Genomic DNA, 18,814 nt, shown 5'->3' with positions numbered 1-18,814 from the left:
CTTGGGAATCCTGATTCATGAGTCACTAAAAGTTAGCATGCAGATGCAGCAAGCAATTAGGAAGGCAAATTAGGAAGGGGAATTGAGCACAGGAGTAAAGGTGTCTTGCTGAAATTGCACAGAGCCTGGGTGAGACTGCACCTGGACTATTGTGTACAGTTTCAGGCTCCTTATGTAAGGAAGGACATACTTGCCATAGAAGGAGTGCAACGAAGGTTCACCAGACTAATCCTTGGGATGGTGAGTCACGAACTGGGGGACACAGTCTCAGAATAAAGGGCAGTTGCCTGAGATGAGGAAAGATTTCTTCAGAAGGCAATGAATCTTTGGAATTCTCTACCCAAGAGGGCAGTGGAAGCTCAATCATTGAGCATGTTCCAGGTGAGAAATCAATAGATTTCTGGATACTAATGACATTAAGGGATAGTGGGGACAAATGGTGTAGAGGTCGATGATCAGCCATGATCTATTTGAATGGCGAGCAGGCTTGATGAGTGAATGGCCTACTCCTGCTCCTATATTCCTATGGCCAGAACCTTCGGCTCAGGAGTGGTGGTGGGGCCCACTCGCCGACATGTAAAGTGTTACGTGGTGGTGTCGGGGTGTGTCCCAATGTCACCGCATGTCATTCAGATTTCCAGCTCAGCGGGTGCACACCCAAGTCGGCTGTGCGTAAAGTTTTTATTAAAAATTTTAATAACATTCATAGACATGTCCCAGCTCGTGTGACACTGTCACATGAGGGGACATGTCTGAAAATTTTTTCTATCTTTATTAAAATTTTCAGAACTTAAAACTAATCTCCCTGAGGCAGCTCTGTGTCTCAGGGAGATTTCAGCGCTATTTCACACGCATGCCCGAAAGAGCACACTCCCCAACTCAGCCTACTCACGCCCACCACCCCCACACCCCCCCCCCGCCCCCCAACACCCACACCCCCCGCCCGCACAGGGAGCGCTCAGCGCTTCCAGGCATGCACCACACTGGGCCGGCCTTAATTTGCCCGCCCACATAAAATGACAGCACCCAGCCAATCGCGAGTGGCGATCGGCTGCGCACCCACTCCCATTCAATCCCACCGATGGGGAGAAAATCCTCCCCTATTCTTCATTTTGCACGCTGACCAACGGTTATATATTTCCATTACCGACTGTTTTTATGTCAAGATTTCCAACGTTGTGGCTCAACACCACCTTCTCTTGGACAGCTAGGCATGGGCAATAAATGCCAACTTTGCCAGCAGCATCCATATTCCCAGAATTCTTTTTTAAATTTGGTATTTTGTTTTATCCTGCTAATCTGAATATTCCTTTTACCTCAGTTTCCTCTTTCCATTGCTCCTAACCAGTCTTAGGCCTGATCCACAAGAGAAAAGTTCATTACGCGTTAGCATCTCCCCGAAGCAGAGTCCGTGCAGTTATCTCCCAGAGACAAATTCATCATGGTACAGATATTTCAGCATATAATTATCTCCCTGAGACACTATTATAGGGGCATACTTATCTCCACAAGAAATCTCAATGCAACAAATTCTCCCCTGAGAGCCCAGTCAGTTTATGGATTTCAGAGCACAGATATTTAATTGTTAAAAACAAAAAAAACTGCGGATGCTGGAAATCCAAAACAAAAACAGAATTACCTGGAAAAACTCATCAGGTCTGGCAGCATCGGCGGAGAAGTGAAGAGTTGACGTTTCGAGTCCTCATGTCTGTTGAAGGGTCATGACGACTCAAAACGTCAACTCTTTTCTTCTCCGCCGATGATATTTAATTGTGTTTCCCCTTTAATTCTCTTGGTGATAGAGTGGTAGCCGCACCTGAACTTATCAAGCTAACCTCATGATGCCTGCATATGGAAGACTGATTGAACATACTTTTACAGTGATTCACAGCACAGGTTATCAGTGAATGCCCCTCCGTCACAGAGCTACACCTACTATCTCCTCCTCCAGGGAGTGTCCCGTTAAACATTCCACAAGTTGCTCCCACAATAGTTGTGAGTTTATGCACTGAATAGCTGACTCATAAACCAGAAGAGTGGCATATTGGAACACCACCAGCAGAGCTTTAATTGGGCACAGCAACTGTGGGTTAGGAAAGCGGAGAAAACTCAGCCAACTTCCCTGACATGTTACAATTGCTTTTTGAAAACTGCATTAAGTCACATCTACCTCTGTTGCCAAATATATTCTTTGCTAACTGTCCAGCTTCCACCCATCACAGAATTTTTATCAAAATCAAGAATGTCCCGTCAATAATTTCCCACTTCAAGGGCCTGAAGTTGCTCCTGAGTCAGGAGCACAAAGTCGGGAAAATTACCGGCTCCACAAACCTGACTTGGAGGAAAGTTCCCCGGACAGTCGGATTTCCACTCAGGCAGTGGTGGAAGGGCGGGTGGGATGCAGGTGTTAATAGGAGTCAGGCCTGCCACATCTGGAAAGAGTTTGCTGGCAGCCATAGGAGCTGCCAGGTACAGAGGCAGGCTGTGTGAAAGGTCCACCTCAGTGCTCCGGGACTTCCTCACGGCTGTTAAAACAGTAAAGCAGACCTCCAACCCCCCCACAGACTCCCCATGCCCCATCCGTACCAACCCATGACATCTCATGACCCACCCTCCATGGGCCCTCATACCCTCCATGCCAACCTAGTCCCTCTACCCATAACCCAATGTCCCCATATACCCTCGAAGACAACCTTTGCCCTTCTACCCACCCCAATGCCCTTTATAGCCCCTATGCCAACTTAGTGCCAATTCCTGACAACCCATGCCCCCCCACCCACCACCCTTTGTCCATACGCCCTCCATGCCAATTTACCCAGTATCCACCCAAGGCAGACCTCAGGAATCAAGCTGACATTAAACAAAGTGAAACTCTATGGGCACAATTTTGCGTCCCACAGGCAGGTGCGCACCCGAACTGATCGGGCGCAAAATAGCGCATGATGATGTCAGGCAAGTGTCCCAACATCATCGTGCACTCGGGTAATATTTCGGTCGGTGGGTACGCATTAGAGTCGGCAGCACATCCACCGACAGTTAAGGTGCCTATTAAGGCCATTAAAGTATTAATAAACAGCGACTTTTTTTACTGCCCATCCAACCTTATGGTTGGCAGGCGGGCAAATCGGCCTTTGCATTTTTCAGGAAGCCTCGTCCAATGGCGGGGCAGCTCTCTGCCTTCAGGGAGGTTCCATTGCGCGCTCCCCCGTGCCACGCTCACTTCAGTGCTCGCCATCCTCCTGCCCCCAACCCTGGCAGCACAGAGTTTCTCCGCGCAGGTTGCATGCTGGCTGGCCGGTAATTGGCCAGCTAGCATGAAATCACAGTTAGGGGCCCACTCCTGGACCCACCCACTGCGTCTACCCGACGACCTGAAAATCCTGCCCTGACTGTTGATGACTTTGCCATTTAATAAAAACTCACTCATAAAAACTCATTCACCACATTTACATTCCTTCACGTTCTTAATCCCTAGTAAAGACAAACATTTCATTCAAGTGCTTAATCCTTTTCTTAAAAAAGCACCTGCATTCATAGCCGCACATCAAAGACTGTATATAACAGGCTTGTCTAACCTGTTTGCTTGGGAGCCCACATTTCAATTTTTTTCTCACTCAAGGGACTGATGAGCAACATTAAACATGAATTTCAAAATTTCCCAATGTCCTTTAGGGAAGAAAATCTTTTGTCCTTACCTGGTCTGGCCTAAATGTGACTCCAAGCCCACAGCAATGTGGTTGACTCTTAAATGCCCTCAGAAATGGCCTAACAAGCCACTCAGTTGTAACAAACCGCTACAAAGTCACAAAAAAGGAATGAAACCGGACGGACCACCCGGCATCAACCTAGGCACCGGAAATGACAACGGCAATCTCAGCCCTGTTACCCTGCAAAGTCCACCTTAATAACCCCTGGGAGATAGCGCCAAAATTGGGAGAGCTGTCTCACAGACTAGTCAAGCAACACTTTGACATGGCCATCCTCACGGAGTCATACCTTACAGGTAATGTCATTGACACCACTATCACTATCCCCAGGTTTGTCCTGTCCCACCTACAGGACAGACCCAGCAGAGGTGAGAGCACAGTGATATACAGTCAGGAGAGAGTTGCCCTGGGAGCCCTCAACATCGACTCTGGACCCCATGAAGTCTCACGGCATCAGGTCAAACATGGGCGAGGAAACCTCCTGCTGATTACCATGTACCGCGCTCCTTCAGCTGATGAATCAGTGCTCCCTCATGTTGAACACCACTTGGAGGGAGCACTGTGGATGGCAAGGGGGCAGAATGTACTCTGGGCGGGGGACTTCAATGTCCATCACCAAAATTGGCTCGGTACCACCACTACAGACCGAGCTGGCCGAGTCCTAAAGGACATAGCTGCTTGACTGGGTCTGTGGCAGGTGGTGAGGGAACCAACAAGAGGGAGAAACATACTTGACCTCCTCCTCACTAACCTGCCTGCCACAGATGCATCTGTCCATCAATGTGTCGGTAGGAGTGACCACCGCACAGTCGTTGTGAAGACGAAGTCCCACCTTCACATTGAGGATACTCCTCATCGTGTTGTGTGGCACTACCACCGTGTTAAATGCGATGGATTTCAAACAGATCTAGCAGCTCAAGGCTGGGCATCCATGAGGCGCTGTGGGCCATCAGCAGCAGCAGGATTGTACTCGAACACTAACTGTAACCTCATAGCCCGGCATACCCCCCACTTTACCATTACCATCAGGCCTGGGGATCAACCCTGGTTCAATGAAGAGTGCAGGAAGACATGCCAGGAGCAGCCCCAAGAAATCAGTTGTCAACCTGGTGAAGCTACAACACAGGACTACTAGTCTGCCAAACAGCATAAGCAGCAAGTGATAGACAGAGCTAAGCGATCCTACAACCAATGGATCAGATCTAACTCTGCAGTCCTGCTGTATCCAGTCGTGAATGGTGGTGGACAATTAAACAACTCACTGGAGGAGGAGGCTTCACAAATATCCCCATCCTCAGTGATGGAGGAGCCCAGCACATCAGTGCAAAAGATAACGCTGAAGCATTTGTTACAATCTTCAGCCAGAAGTGCTGAGTGGATGATCCATCTTGACCTCCTCCGGAGGTCCCCAGCATCACAGATGCCAATTTTCAGCCAATTCAATTCGCTCCACATGATATCAAGAAACAGCTGAAGGTACTGGATATGGCAAAAGCCATGCACTCTGACAATATTTCAGCGCTAGTTCTGAAGACTTGTGCTTCAGAACATGCTGTGCCCCTAGCCAAGCTGTTCCAGTACAGCTACAATGCTGGCATCTACCCAGCTATGTGGAAAATTGCCCAGGTATGTCCTGTACACAAAAAGCAGGACAAATCCAACCCGGCCAATTACCGCCCCATCAGTCTACTCTCCATCATCAATAAAGTGATGGAAGGGGCCATCAACATTGTTATCAAGTAGCACTAGCTTAGCGATAACCTGCTCACTGAGACCCAGTTTGGGTTCCGCCAGGGCCACTCAGCTCCTGACCTCATTACAGCCTTGGTTCAAACATGGACAACAGAGCTGAACTCCAGAGGTGAGGTGAGATTGACTGCCCTTGACATCAAGGCAGCATTTGTCCAAGTGTGACATCAAGGATCCCTAGCAAAACTAGAGTCAATGGGAATCAGGGAAAACTCTCTACTGCTACCTAGCACAAAGGAAGATGGTTGTGGTTGTGGGAGGTCAGTCATCTCAGCTCCAGGACATCACTGCAGGAGCTCCTCAGGGTAGTGTCCTCGGCCCAACCATCTTCAGCTGCTTCATCAATGACCTTACTTCCATCATAAGGTCAGAAGTGGGGATGTTCGCTGATGATTGCACAATGTTCAGCACCATTTGCGACTCCTCAGATACTGAAGCAGTCCATGTCCAAATGCAGCAAGACCTGGACAATATCCAGGCTTGGGGCTGACAAGTGGCAAGTAACATTCACACCACACAAGTGTCAGGCAATGACCATCTCCAACAAGAGAGAATCCAACCATCTCCCTTTGACATTCAATGGCATTACCATCACTGAATCCCCCACTATCAACATCCTGGGGGTTACCATTGACCAGAAACTGAACTGGACTAGCCATATAAATACTGTGGCTACAAGAACAGGTCAGAGGCAAGGAATCCTGCAACAAGTAACTCACCTCCTGACTCCCCAAAACCTGTCCACCATCTACAAGGTACAAGTCAGGAGTGTGATGGAATATTCCCCACTTGCCTGGATGAGTGCAGCTCCCACACACTGAAGAAATTGGACACCGTCCAGGACAAAGCAGCCCTGCTTGATTGGCACCACATCCACAAACATTCACTCCCTCCACCACCGAAGCACAGTAGCAGCAGTGTGTGTACCATCTACAAGATGAACTGCAGGAATTCACCCCAAGGCTCCTTCGACAGCACCTTCCAAACTCATGGCCACTATCAACTAGAAGGACAAGGGCAGCAGACACATGGGAACACCACCACCTGCAAGTTCCCCTCCAAGTCACTCACCTTCCTGACTTGGAAATATATCGGCCATTCCTTCATTGTTGCTGGGTAAAAATCCTGGAACTCCCTCCCTAACAGCACTGTGGATGTACCTACACCATATGGACTGCAGCGGTTCAAGAAGGCAGCTCACCACCACCTTCTCAAGGGGCAATTAGGGATGGGCAATAAAAATGCTGGCCCAGCCAGTGTTGCTCACATCCCCAAAGCAATAAATTGATCTTTAAAGAAATAAGTAATAAATAAGGAACAATGAGAGAGTGATAGTGTGTGTCAGGCTCACTCCCAGTTTCAGGGTGCTCACTCACTCACCCTCGTCCATGTGAGTGCGAGTGAGTGTGCGTTGGTGTGAGGGGTGAACGTGAATGACAACACGCACACAAACTCTCTCTCTCTCCTCTCTCACACACACTCACACACTCTCCCTTTTCAGACACACACACACACACACACACACACACACACACACACACATACTCTCTAACATACAGACACACTCAACACTCCCTCCACACACACACACTCTGCCTGCTCACATACACCTACTCACTCACAGTTTGCCCTCACACACACACACTCATTCACACTTTCCTCAACTCTCCCACACACACACGTACTTACTCACTCTCCCCTCTCTCTCACACAGACACTTACTCACACTCTCCCCTCAAACACATACAGACACACTCACACTTTCCTCTCTCACACACACACTCACACTCTCTCCTCACACACATACAGACAAACTCACACTCTCCCCTCTCGCACAAGCACACACACACACACACACTTCCCTCTCAGACACAAACACACACAGTCATTCACACTGTCCCCTCTCTCACACACACACATTCACTCACAGTCTCCCTCTCACACACTCACTCTGGTACCTCCTGCTCTCACTCTGGGCTCTGGCCCCCCTGATCTCACTCCCACTCTGGGCCCTACCCTCTCCCCCACCACACTCGCTCTTACTCCAGACCCTGGCTCCCATTCCTGCTCTTGCTCCGGGCCCTGAAACTTACCTTGAAAACTTACCTTCCCATCTTTTGCTGCTTGTCCAATCACAGGCTTGTTTCTGCCCACGTTGACTGCTGATAGGCTCAGAGTGTTCACAGGCCAGAATCCAGCCCACAGGCCATGACGTGAACAAGCCTCCTCCTTAACCACTTGGAGCTGTCAATCAAACTGTGAACTGACAGGCAGCTAACTGTGATAATGCTAGGTTGTACAATCAGTCATGCAGCACTAATCCTACAGTGATAACCCTCTGGCTTCACTCAGACAGAGTGAAATAGCAAACTCTGATTTAAAAATTAATGACCAGATTTAAATGTCTTTACAGCTTGACAGTTCCTGTTGACAGTCTGATAGTTCCAATGAGTTTATCCATCTTTTACGCACATTCATATCTACTTTAAACAATCCCAAAGGGCACTTGACCTCTTCCAAGGCCACCTTACCCCTTCCAAAGGTGTCCCTGAACCTCTCCAAATAACTCTGGCAGCTTCAGACCTTCTCCTGAAAAGTGTAAAGCCCACAAGTTGTGTTTGGACATCCCACTAGCGAAAATTGGATCTATTTGAAGGCATCTGCACTTTAATATGTTCGGCTGCCTTCGTGAACCACAAATGTGCAAAGTACAAAGTGTCCCCATCAGCCCCTGCCATGGAAAAAAATGGTGGGTGCCGGGTTCAGGGGCAGGACTTCTGGAATGGGGTCTCCTGTGCCATCTTGGCTAAGCCAGAGGTCCTCCTCTCTGTCTTTGTGAGTATTCAGGTTCAGATCTCTCCCAGCTTGAGGATTAAAGCATGCAGTTTTCCCTTCACCTTGAATATCCTACCTGATTGTTGGGATTCTGCTTTCCATTAGGTGCAATGAACCTGCTGTGAGTTGTGTACTGCGGGTAATCATTCCGATCTGCCATTGGGTAGTATGATCCTCGAGAGCCAAACAATTCGAACTGCCCTCGGCTTCTGCGACGACATAGGTAGATTATCTAGAAAGACGGTGGGTGGGGGTGAGGGTGGGGGTGAGGGCAGTGGTTGTGAAATGAAAAAAGGGTTAGCGCCACCAAACTAAACAAGTATGTTATCCTCTGAAATTCTCATTGATTAGTTATAAAAATTACAAGAAATTTTGAAATGCTAGCAACACAACTAAAAGACAAGATGCATGATTGGAGTTCACATGGTTTCCCCGCACCCCAGGGATAGACATGACATAACACAGTGGGGAGAGTGTTCCCCAGGTCGGGTTGGACTGTGAGGGAGCGGGCACGGGCCCAATGTAGTTCACGACTGCCGTGGGTAGTGGGAGTGGGCGGGCAGAGGTAGGCCTACACTGACCACCGGGTCCAATGGCAACCTGGCAGCCTTTGCAAGACTGCTCACAATGGCTGGGAGAAGAGCACGTCAGAGGGGCAACGTGCCTGACGCAAGTCCAGAGGGTAGACCATCGGGGACAGGCCAGGCCGGAGGGTAGGACATCGGGGCCAGGCTGGAGGGTAGGACATCGGGGCCAGGCTGGAGGGTAGGCCAGGCTGGAGGGTAGGTCATCAGGACAGGCCAGGCCGGAGGGTAGGTCATCGGGGCCAGGCCGGAGGGTAGGTCATCAGGACAGCCAGGCCGGAGGGTAGGTCACCAGGACAGGCCAGGCCGGAGGGTAGGGCATCGGGGCCAGGCCGGAGGGTAGGGCATCGGGGCCAGGCCGGAGGGTAGGGCATCGGGGCCAGGCCGGAGGGTAGGTCATCAGGACAGGCCAGGCCGGAGGGTAGGTCATCAGGACAGGCCGGAAGGTATACCATCGGGGGAGTGGGCCCCTCGTTTTTCCAATGAGTGTCTGGTTTCCCTCCTGGAGGAGGTGGCAGCAGAGTGGGAGGCCCTTCTTCCAGGGTAGGGAAGTCAGAGACCTCTCGCCCTGACCACACCTGTGTGGAAGGAGGTGGCCGAGTGTGAGCTCCTGTGTGTGCTGGGGTGCACATGACTCCAGTGCCGCAAAAGACTCAACGATCTCCTGCACTCAGGAAGGGTGAGTACCGTGTTGCCTTGTCACTTAATGCAGCCGAAACACTTTCCCCCCCACCCCAGCTAACCCCCCGCCGGCAACCCTGACTACAGTAACAGCATTGAATCCTCCAAGGCATGTATCGCCCGCTGGGTGGGCCAGCAGAGATTGCCCATGCCCAGGTCACCCTGAGAGGGTTGAGCTAGGATGTGGTCTGCATCTGCAACATGTGTGGCACTGACACCCAGAGTATAGAATGGGCTTCAAAGTCAAGGATCTGCAGCTAGGCAGAGGGCAGGAGCTGCTGGGAGGGGAGATTCCAGTTGGCGGGGCCCCAATCCATCGGCTGGTCTTTGCGTTCCACCTGCTTGTGCCTCCTTGCTTAGCAAAGTGACACCTTGTGGTGCCACATGTGAAGGAGGCAGCATTTGGCCAATGTGGGTGGGGGAAAGTCAGCCCTGGCTTCTTTGGGTGAGTGTGTGGCAGCTGTGGGGTGATGAAGACATGGAGTCCTGGCTGGGTGTGTAGGGAATTCAGGTCCGGGCTGGACTAATCAATGCTCCTGTCTCCTCTTCAGGAGAAGACTGCGCACAATGCCGCTGGACTGGTGGAGGCGAGGCCCAGCTGCCCACCCTAACAGCTTACCAGCAGCAGGCCCTGGATCTGGAGAGGCGCCATGTCCCCAGGTCCACCGCTGGCGGTGAGGCTGGAGTGCCACGGGGAGGTATGTTGGGTGAGCGCTCAGGTCACCATGTGTATCCCAGAAGCCTTGGCACTGCTGAATGCTCAGTGACTGAAATTAGCAATATGGGCTAACCATTGATTATGGAAGGATAAGCGCACAATGATCTGGGGGAGTGACATGTACAATGAGATTGTCTGCACTGTAACTAATCAAATGTCCTTTTTCTTCCTCTCAGTATCACCGGAGCAGGGACAGGAGGAGGGGGCAGAGCGCCCACCTCTCACCCCTGAAGTCCCAGAGCAAATCCACTCACCAGCGTCACACCATCTCAGCCAGGCAGGCAACAGCGCAGATACCAACACCTCGGTGGGCATTAGATATTCGGCTAGTATCCCAAGGCACGGCGGTGAGAGCGCTTCGCACTCGCTTAAGGTGCGGGCAGAGACAGAGAGTGCCCAGGGCACCAGCAGCCAGAGGACTGCTGGGGACCACAGAGATGCGCGGTCGGTACCTGATGATGTGCCTCCGGAGTTGTCTGTGAGGCAGCGAACACTGGAAGTGCACGTGGAGCATCACCAATGCAATGAGCCTCATAGCTGAGTGCCATGCTTCCTCCATGGAGGGAGTGGTGACTGTCTTGGAGAGGCTCCTCTAGGAGACCAATCAGGGCCTCCTGGGGTTGCGCTCGGACCTGCCAGCCCTCACAGCGGCATTGGCCTCAGCTGGTCAGTGCCAGTGTGGGAGGTGGTTTGGGCACCAAGTGTCCCAGCTCGGTGCCCATCCATCTACGGTGAGCAGGGAGGTCCGAAGCGACCTCACGTCAGTGCATCAGCTGCCTGTCGTCTCTGCGGGCTTTTCTCAGGGTGCTCCGGAAAAGGGCAGCAGCTCCTCTGCCCCTTAGCCAGTGAGTGTGGCATCTGATGACGCTGCGTTGACTGGGCAGAAGCCAGCTGTGGAACTGGCTGCTCCCTCCCAGGCGGGGCCATCAAATGCCCCATGGGCCAGAAGATGTCCACCAAGGTCATCGAGGCCAGCAGGACAGCAGAGTGAGCAGGCCGGCTCAGATACCAGTGCCGGTGAGGGGGCAGCACCAAGACACAGCGCCCGGAAGCATAAATTTAATGCACCTTAGGCACACCATGGTTTTCTCACTGGTGCTTTTATGTTGGCCCATAGTAATTTCTGGAAGACTTGGTGTGATGTTCTTTTGCTTTATGAGGTTACATTTGTTCCCTCAATAAATTCTGACATGTTGCCATGTCTCAGGGTGATTCCTTATTTCTGCAAGTGGACAGGAAGCCAGGATGTGATGAATGAGTTGTTTGACAGTGAGCTTTATTGACAAGGGCCTTAGTTAATGTTAGTATCCAGGCTGACTTAGCACTCAGGTATCGAGTATGGAGTCTGCAGCCTTGGCGTGTGTTGAAGGTCCATCTGTGGTGTGCTGGCTGAAGATTCTTTGGATTAAAGTCTCCCGGGTGTCCCTGCCTCTCTGGATACTCCTCCTGGGACAGCATCTACCTCCTCAGCATTCTCCTGTGTGTGCTCATCCTCGGACTCACTGCTGGACTCATCGTGTGCATCTGGAGCAACTGCATCTATGTCTTCCTCGTTCGCTGCATCGCCCCTTTCCAGCACCAGATTGTGGAGAGTGCACCATGCAACCACTATCACCGACACATGATCTGGAGTGCGCCCCCTGAGCGGTCCAGGCACGGAAGTGCAATGAGAAGACCGATGGCTCTCTCCACCACAGCCCTTGTGGTGCCCTGGCTCCTATTGTACCGCTGCTCAGCTTCTGTTCTTGGATGGCGGAGAGGTGTCATGAGTCACCTTCTGAGGGGATAGCCCTTGTCACCCAGCAGCCATCCATCCAGCCGGGCTGGAGCACTGAAGAGCCCCGGCACCTGGGAGTGTCTGAGGATGTAGGTGCCGTGGGAGCTGCCTGGGTACCTTGCACAGACTTGTAGAATCAGCATCCTGTGGTCACACACTATCTGCACGTTCATGGAGTGGAAGCCCTTCCTGTTGATGAAGGCACCGGGCTCACCTGCTGGTGCCTTGATGGCCACATGTGTACAGTCTATAGCACCCTGGACACGGGGGAAGCCAGCAATGGCCACGAAACATCTGGCTCACTGGCCTCGTCCCAGCAGCACTGGATGAAAGTCAATGCGTGCCTGAACAGTGCTTCTGTCACTTGCTTGACACAAGTGTGGACAGCTGATTGGGAGACTCCGCAGAGATCACCCACTGACCCCAGGAAAGAGCCAGAGACATAGAAGTTGAGGGCAGCTGTGACCTTTAGAGCCACTGGCATGGGGTGTCCACCCACACAGTCGGAGCTGATCTCAGGGCCAATCATCTGACAGATGGAGGTGACTGTCTCCCTTGAGAGACGGAGCCTCCTTCGGCACTGCACCTCAGACATATTGAGGTAGCTGCTTTGCTGCCTGTAAACCCTGGCAGCAGGATAGTGGCATCTTCTGCGGCCCCTTCCGCCTTGGACAACCTCTTGGCCCTGCGCCCCTTGTGCCTGCACCTGTCCTCCCAAAGGTGGCTCCCCCTGAGGCTGAATGTGGACACCTGGCCTCCTCCCCCTTCTGGCCCTCCCTTCTTCTGGAGAGGAGGTGCCTCCCAGTGGAGAGCACAACTCCCAATCCCAGCCTAAGGGTAGGCTTCCTGAAATCTGCAGGCCCTAAAAATCATCTTTACCGTAGAGTCCTGACCAAGGCTTTTACTCCTGTCCAAGCAGCTGGTTAGAGTTTTGAAGTATTCCTCACACAGGAACTTTCACACTGAAATACCTGAAAGATCACATTCGCGACCCCACTCACCCCTCTTATCCCACCTGTGGATGAGGTCAATACAAATGTCTCCTGCCTGTTGTATCCGTCCTGAAGATCACACGGGCTGTGAAAAATCGCATTCAATTGCTGTCTCGGGGCCTTAACTGGCCTGTTAATTGATGGCGGGCACGCGTCTGAACATATAGCACACCCGCCTTCTGAAATACTGCGATGGCCCTCGGTGATGGTGGGGCACATGCCCAGCGTCACCACACGTCAGTTTACACATCGTCATGTGGGGCCTGTCCCCCCACACCAACAGGAATATTCTGCCCAGTGTGTTAAGAATATAGAGCATAACCCTACAAAAGCTTTTTTCAAAAATAAACCCTGCAGAAGATCTTGCAGACAAATCATAGATCGAATTTTTGGAATTCAATTCCTGTCCATTCAGCCAAACACCAGTCTTGAGAAGGCATCAAGTACAGGGGCCTCAGAATGTGCATGTTCTTGAATTTCAACTTGATCTGAATTGCCTCATTCATGTTGCATCCCTCCAAAGTGTTGGACTGGATTTGCTCCTAGTTCAATTTCCCTCTTGCTCCAATGACCAAGCCCAAGCAAGAAGAGAAGGACACCAAAGCTAGCTTTTTGGAGGTGAAGAGGACCAAACCATTTCTAGCCATTCATACTTGTTCCTCAGCAAGATGATGATGGCATTGGCCTGAGAGCAGATCTTGCTGGTACAGGGTCCCCATGAAGGAGATATGCAGGAGACACTGGAAACTCTTTCTCATTAATCAGGGCGTTACAATATAGAAGGGAGGAGAAGGATGATGCTGGAAGAGAGGATTGTTAATGTGCATAGGTTTGCACTAAAACTATTGAAGACTTACAATGAGGAGGAGGAAGATGATGATGATGATCAGGAGGATGATGCAGACAAGAACCAGAAGAGCAATGCCCCATCCAGGTACAACAGGAGCTTGAGGAGTTGTGGTTGTACTGGCAATGGATTGTATCTCATTCACTAAACAAACAAATTAAAATAAATATAGAGCAAGTGTCTTTTCTCTCACATTTCATTTTCATTCTACAGACAATGAGAGAAAGACAAGAATGAAAAATGATCACTTAGCCAACTACACCCTATTCCAGAGACCCAAATGAGTTTTCATCCTATTCCTGTCATACATCCTATTCCCTGATAAGTCAGGATTCAGTATAATCCCTGTTGACTACTTCACAATAGTCACTCTTCCACAAGTCAGTAGGTCTCTATTTGCAGAAATTATAATCTTCATCACCCAAATTTTAGTTTTGTTCTGTACCTCATTTATCCCTTCCATCCTGCAAATATTATTCCTTATTCTCTGCTTCTCCCCTGAACAAGTCACAGTGCTGTTCTACAAATGATTACTACTCGAGAGCCTTGTCTAACTGACTACTCTTCATACGGGAGCCTAATCCATGAAGTTTCCTGAGAGTTTGGAGAAGAGTAAAGGAATTCACCTGTCTGCAACTTCACTTTTCAGCCTGTCACAAAACAACACTAGTCAGTTACCAGCCTTACTGCATTAGTGTTATTCCCATCTCTCACGCCAGCCCTCCTCATGATGGACAAATAGCACTACCGTGTAAATCTTTGATCCGCAGATTGTTGATTGTATTATTCTTCACGGCTTTATCAAACTGGCTCTTAACTGTTGCCTGGGTTATATCGGTGTCCGTCTTGAAGGAAGATCTAGCTTCAGCGATGACTGACCCTTGCCTTAAAATGAAAACAAAGCAACTCATCACAAACCATTGATTATGAAACTCTGCTTCAGAAGAACTGGACACAAGCCTTAATAGACCAGAAAAGCTCCGGCTTTGATTTCTGCTGAGTTAGTTGATCTCTGTCAGGGGACAGGAGAAGCATAACAATTAGTATCTTTGGACAGAGGGTGAGACAGCAGCAGGGGGTCCAATGACTGCAGTAATAATCCAATCTCTCAACAAAGGCTTTGCCTCGCTGCAGCAAACGTACCAAAGGTAGGGGAGTCTCATATTCCTTCCATGGAATTCTAATCTGAAGCTGGAGTGAAGTTCAATGATCCCATGCCTTAGAATCTGCTGTCAGCTTGAAAACAGAAGCCATTACAATATATTCACATACACCAAAGCATCAGCTTACTATTTCTTCTCAGCCCACCCCCATTCCACTCCCCTCTGAAGATATCCATGCCATGGTAAATTTTAATCCGTGAAAATTCAATAAATGATGGCAGGATATTTGGAATGGTTGCAAAATCACAAATGAGCTTCAATCAATCATTCAACATCCAAAAAAATTCTAGCAGGGGCCACTGCATAACCATCTGGAAACAGACTCTACTTCCAGCTGCAATCTCACTTACAGAAATCAAATGGGGCAGGGTGGCAGGGATGGGGATTCGAATAGCAGATCTTGAGGGGACAAGAAAGACAGGCGTGACACTACTTCATGTGTTATGCATACACCTGGTCTTACCCAGGACTCTTAATGATGACCAGCTAGTCCTTCTTGGTGTGTAGTGAGATGGCTACACCATCTCCTGCAGGTTGACTGCTGACACTTTGTACTGCAAGGCAGTTCCTCCTGCAGGCATGAAAGTCTAGTGCACCCTGAAGATATTTGTGAAATGAATCTGTCAGCTGTGCAGGCCTAGCCCTGTTTATTCTCTGCATTATTTTCAAAGGCTGACAAATGTGAACTTCCTTTTGAGCAATTATAAAAGTTGAAACAATATGCAGCCACTTACCTTCAAGTGGCCACATCTCTTTAAATTTGAGCTGGTAGCCAAATTTTCAGCACCTCTACCAGGAGGACACCCAGCATAAGACTAAAGCTTTGTTGAGATTTAACTTATTCATTAATTATTCAATTTAGTTGACCTCACAAAATTGACAGCGCCATCAGCTCTGTGCACTTTTGGATAATTTAGCACTTATAATGATATATTCTTGGTAAAGTGTTTGCCGGGACCAAAAAACTGAAACTACAATGTTATTTTAATGGTTTGATGCTTAAAAAGGCAGAACCTCATGGCTGTTCCTCTTCCCACACCTCAAGGTATCACAGAAAGTGAATGGCTTACCTGAATTGTTGAACTTCTGAGCCCTTGTACAATGACCGGAGTGAGCATGTAGAACAATTGTAAGCATCGTCCAGCTGCAACAGAAATTTTTAAAAATACGTATGTATGATTTAATGAAAAGGGAATAAAGTGCCAACAACTTTCCATTGACTGTACCCTATATATTTTCCCAACTCACCAACAATCCTAAATATCTGGACCACATATATACCCTGTTGTCACAAACAACTATCCCCTACCAACTTCTTCCAAATCCAATTGCCACATATTCCAGTATCGCCACCAACTGCTAACATAGCCAGCTTTATTCATTAGCTAACACACCCATGTTTTTGCCGCTAACTACTCTCACCTCGTAACTTATTCTCAATGCATGCAACTAGGTGGACCCTTGATTCAGCCAAGAGAGGGGACAGGCACTGAGTGGGCTTGTCTGAAACTGTTCTTATGTTGACTCCACTCTCTGCTGACAGTGAAGGAGTCCAAAAACTGAAATAGAGTCATAGGGGTCTACAGCACAGAAAAAGGCCCTTCGGCCCATCGAGTCTGCGCCAGTCAAACAAGTACCTAGCTATTCTAATCCCAATTTCCAGCAATAGGCCCATAGCCCTGTATGCCATGGCTTCACAAGTGCACATCCAAAATAGAAAAATGAGGTGACAGGCAATGGCAGAGCAGATGTGATTGCAGGATTTAAATTTCCCACCTCTCACTAATTCAGCCCATATGCTATTCCCACAATACCTCTGCCACAACATAGAGAATCTTCCACTGGAACTACAATCGCTACAGCAATGATTATTCTTTCTTCTGTTTGTTCAAGTAAATATTTTGGGAAACCATGCATTGTGCATTGTTTTGTGACCATAGCCAAGAATGGAAACACACATAGCGACACAGAGGTTGGGATTGAGCATAGATTATGGATTGAGAACCAAGCACAGGGCACCTGCTATGTGATCTACTTAATTCAACATCTTTAGGACCAGACTTTAATTACGGTCAGGATGAACCAGGGTCAACCCTGACCCTGGGCTTGGGAAACCGAGTGCCCAGTGGGCTTCAGCTCACTGCACAAAGTTGTCTACAATTTGTGACTTCTTTCAAAGAGTAGCTACTGTGAGAAAAGGATCTCAGAAAAGTTGTTTGGTTGCCAAATCAATTATTACTCAATTGAAAACCAAACTACCAGCAACTTTCCTATTTATCCTGAGGCTCTCTCCTTTCTAGGAAGAGTTTTTTTTTAATTAGTTCATGAGACGTTGGCATTGATTGCTAGGCCTGTATTTATTGCCCAATGTTCATTTAAGAGTCAACCTGTGGGGCTGAAGTCAGGACAACAGATTTGCTTTTCTAAAGGGCATTACTGAACCAGATGGATTTTTATAACAATCAACAATGCTTTTGTGGTCATCCTGATTTCCTATTGAATTCAATTTAAAATTCATTCATTCAAATTCCATCAGAGGCCATGGTGGGATTTGAACCCAGGTCCCCAGAGGGTTACCCTGGATCACTGGAGTCCTGTGACATTATGCCACTGCCTGCCCATGACAAGTTACTCAACCATTGCAGCTAAGCCTGATCCTGTCCACACACAAAGGCTTTTCAGTATAGATTACTAGAGCCCTAAGAAAGCTTCCCAAATTCTCCCCTCCCCACTCAACGGACATTAAGGCCCATTTTCGTACCTCTGCTGCCACTTCAGTGAATTTAGGGAACTGTCCTGGTGTGTCTAGCTCAGTACTGCTCATTGGGAACAGATATGTACCCGTTAAGATGGGGACTAAGGAAGCAAGTTGGGGGCAGGGCATGAGAGTTGAAAAGCATAGTAAATGTTAGTTAGTACATGCATTTTAAATATTGGCATTATTAGACCTACGGCTTTAATAACTTCATCACGCAAGTTCCTGAATTCGGGAGAGGTTTTATCATTCAGGCTGGTGCTAAAGTTCTTGTTGATAATTCTGAAAGTTACATTGAAGTTTAATGCCGGGGCTGCTGTGGCAATGGACACCTTGGTGGTGGTCTTTATGGTTGTCAGCATAGTGGAAACTGTGGCACCGCTCGACTGCATGGTGCTTGTGGACACACCACTGGCTGTGGTGTAAGATGTTGCATTGGCACTTGGAGCAATGTTGCTGGGTCGCTGAATAGTTGAGGTTTCATTGTTCAGAACAGTGCTGGCTGGCAGTGTTACAGCACTCAGGCTGGTCGTGTTAGCAGACTCATGTGTGGTTGCCTGTGTTTCGAAGGTCACTTCAGAAGCAGTGGAGTTTGTCAAAGGAGTTGATGTTGAAATGACAGTCATGGTGCTGGGGGTTACTATAGTTATATTGGTGAAAGTTGTACTGGTCATATTCGAAACAACTGTAGAACCCACCGGAGAAGAGGCTGTAGACTGACCAATCAAACTAGAATTAGTTGCCATGTTTATTGTTGTCCTAGTTTTGTCTGAGAACATGGTGCTTGTGATGGTTACACCTGTTGTCGTGGCAGAGGGACTTGGAGGTTCTGTACCATTTGAACTTGTGGCAGACACCATTGTCCTTTCACTGGCCAATGTTGTAAAGGCTCCATTTGACGTTGTAGTTGTATTATCTGGCTGCAATGTGGGCGAGACATCAACAATCGGAGTGAAGTTTGAGTTTCCAGGAGTAGTAAAGGAGATGTCACTGGTTATGTTCATAG

At 49.0% G+C, this 18,814-nt stretch overlaps 1 protein-coding gene across 1 annotated transcript in view; it reads right to left on the bottom strand.

Moving 5' to 3' along the window:
• LOC121272861 (mucin-1-like) overlaps positions 1 to 18,482 on the bottom strand; it is a 42,028-nt gene extending 23,546 nt beyond the window's left edge. The window contains exons 1-5 of the mRNA XM_041179695.1: positions 18,006 to 18,482; positions 16,124 to 16,197; positions 14,639 to 14,775; positions 13,901 to 14,034; positions 8,368 to 8,523 (exon numbers count right to left, since the gene is read on the bottom strand). Coding sequence (XP_041035629.1) covers positions 8,368 to 8,523; positions 13,901 to 14,034; positions 14,639 to 14,775; positions 16,124 to 16,197; positions 18,006 to 18,482 — 978 coding nt within the window. The remainder of the gene's footprint in view (positions 1 to 8,367; positions 8,524 to 13,900; positions 14,035 to 14,638; positions 14,776 to 16,123; positions 16,198 to 18,005) is intronic.
• Between the last annotated feature and the right edge of the window lie 332 nt (positions 18,483 to 18,814).

The sequence above is a fragment of the Carcharodon carcharias genome, chromosome 36 (genome assembly GCF_017639515.1).
Source record: "Carcharodon carcharias isolate sCarCar2 chromosome 36, sCarCar2.pri, whole genome shotgun sequence".
NCBI classification, from domain to species: domain Eukaryota; kingdom Metazoa; phylum Chordata; class Chondrichthyes; order Lamniformes; family Lamnidae; genus Carcharodon; species Carcharodon carcharias.
This window is presented reverse-complemented; position numbering and strand designations above follow the sequence as displayed.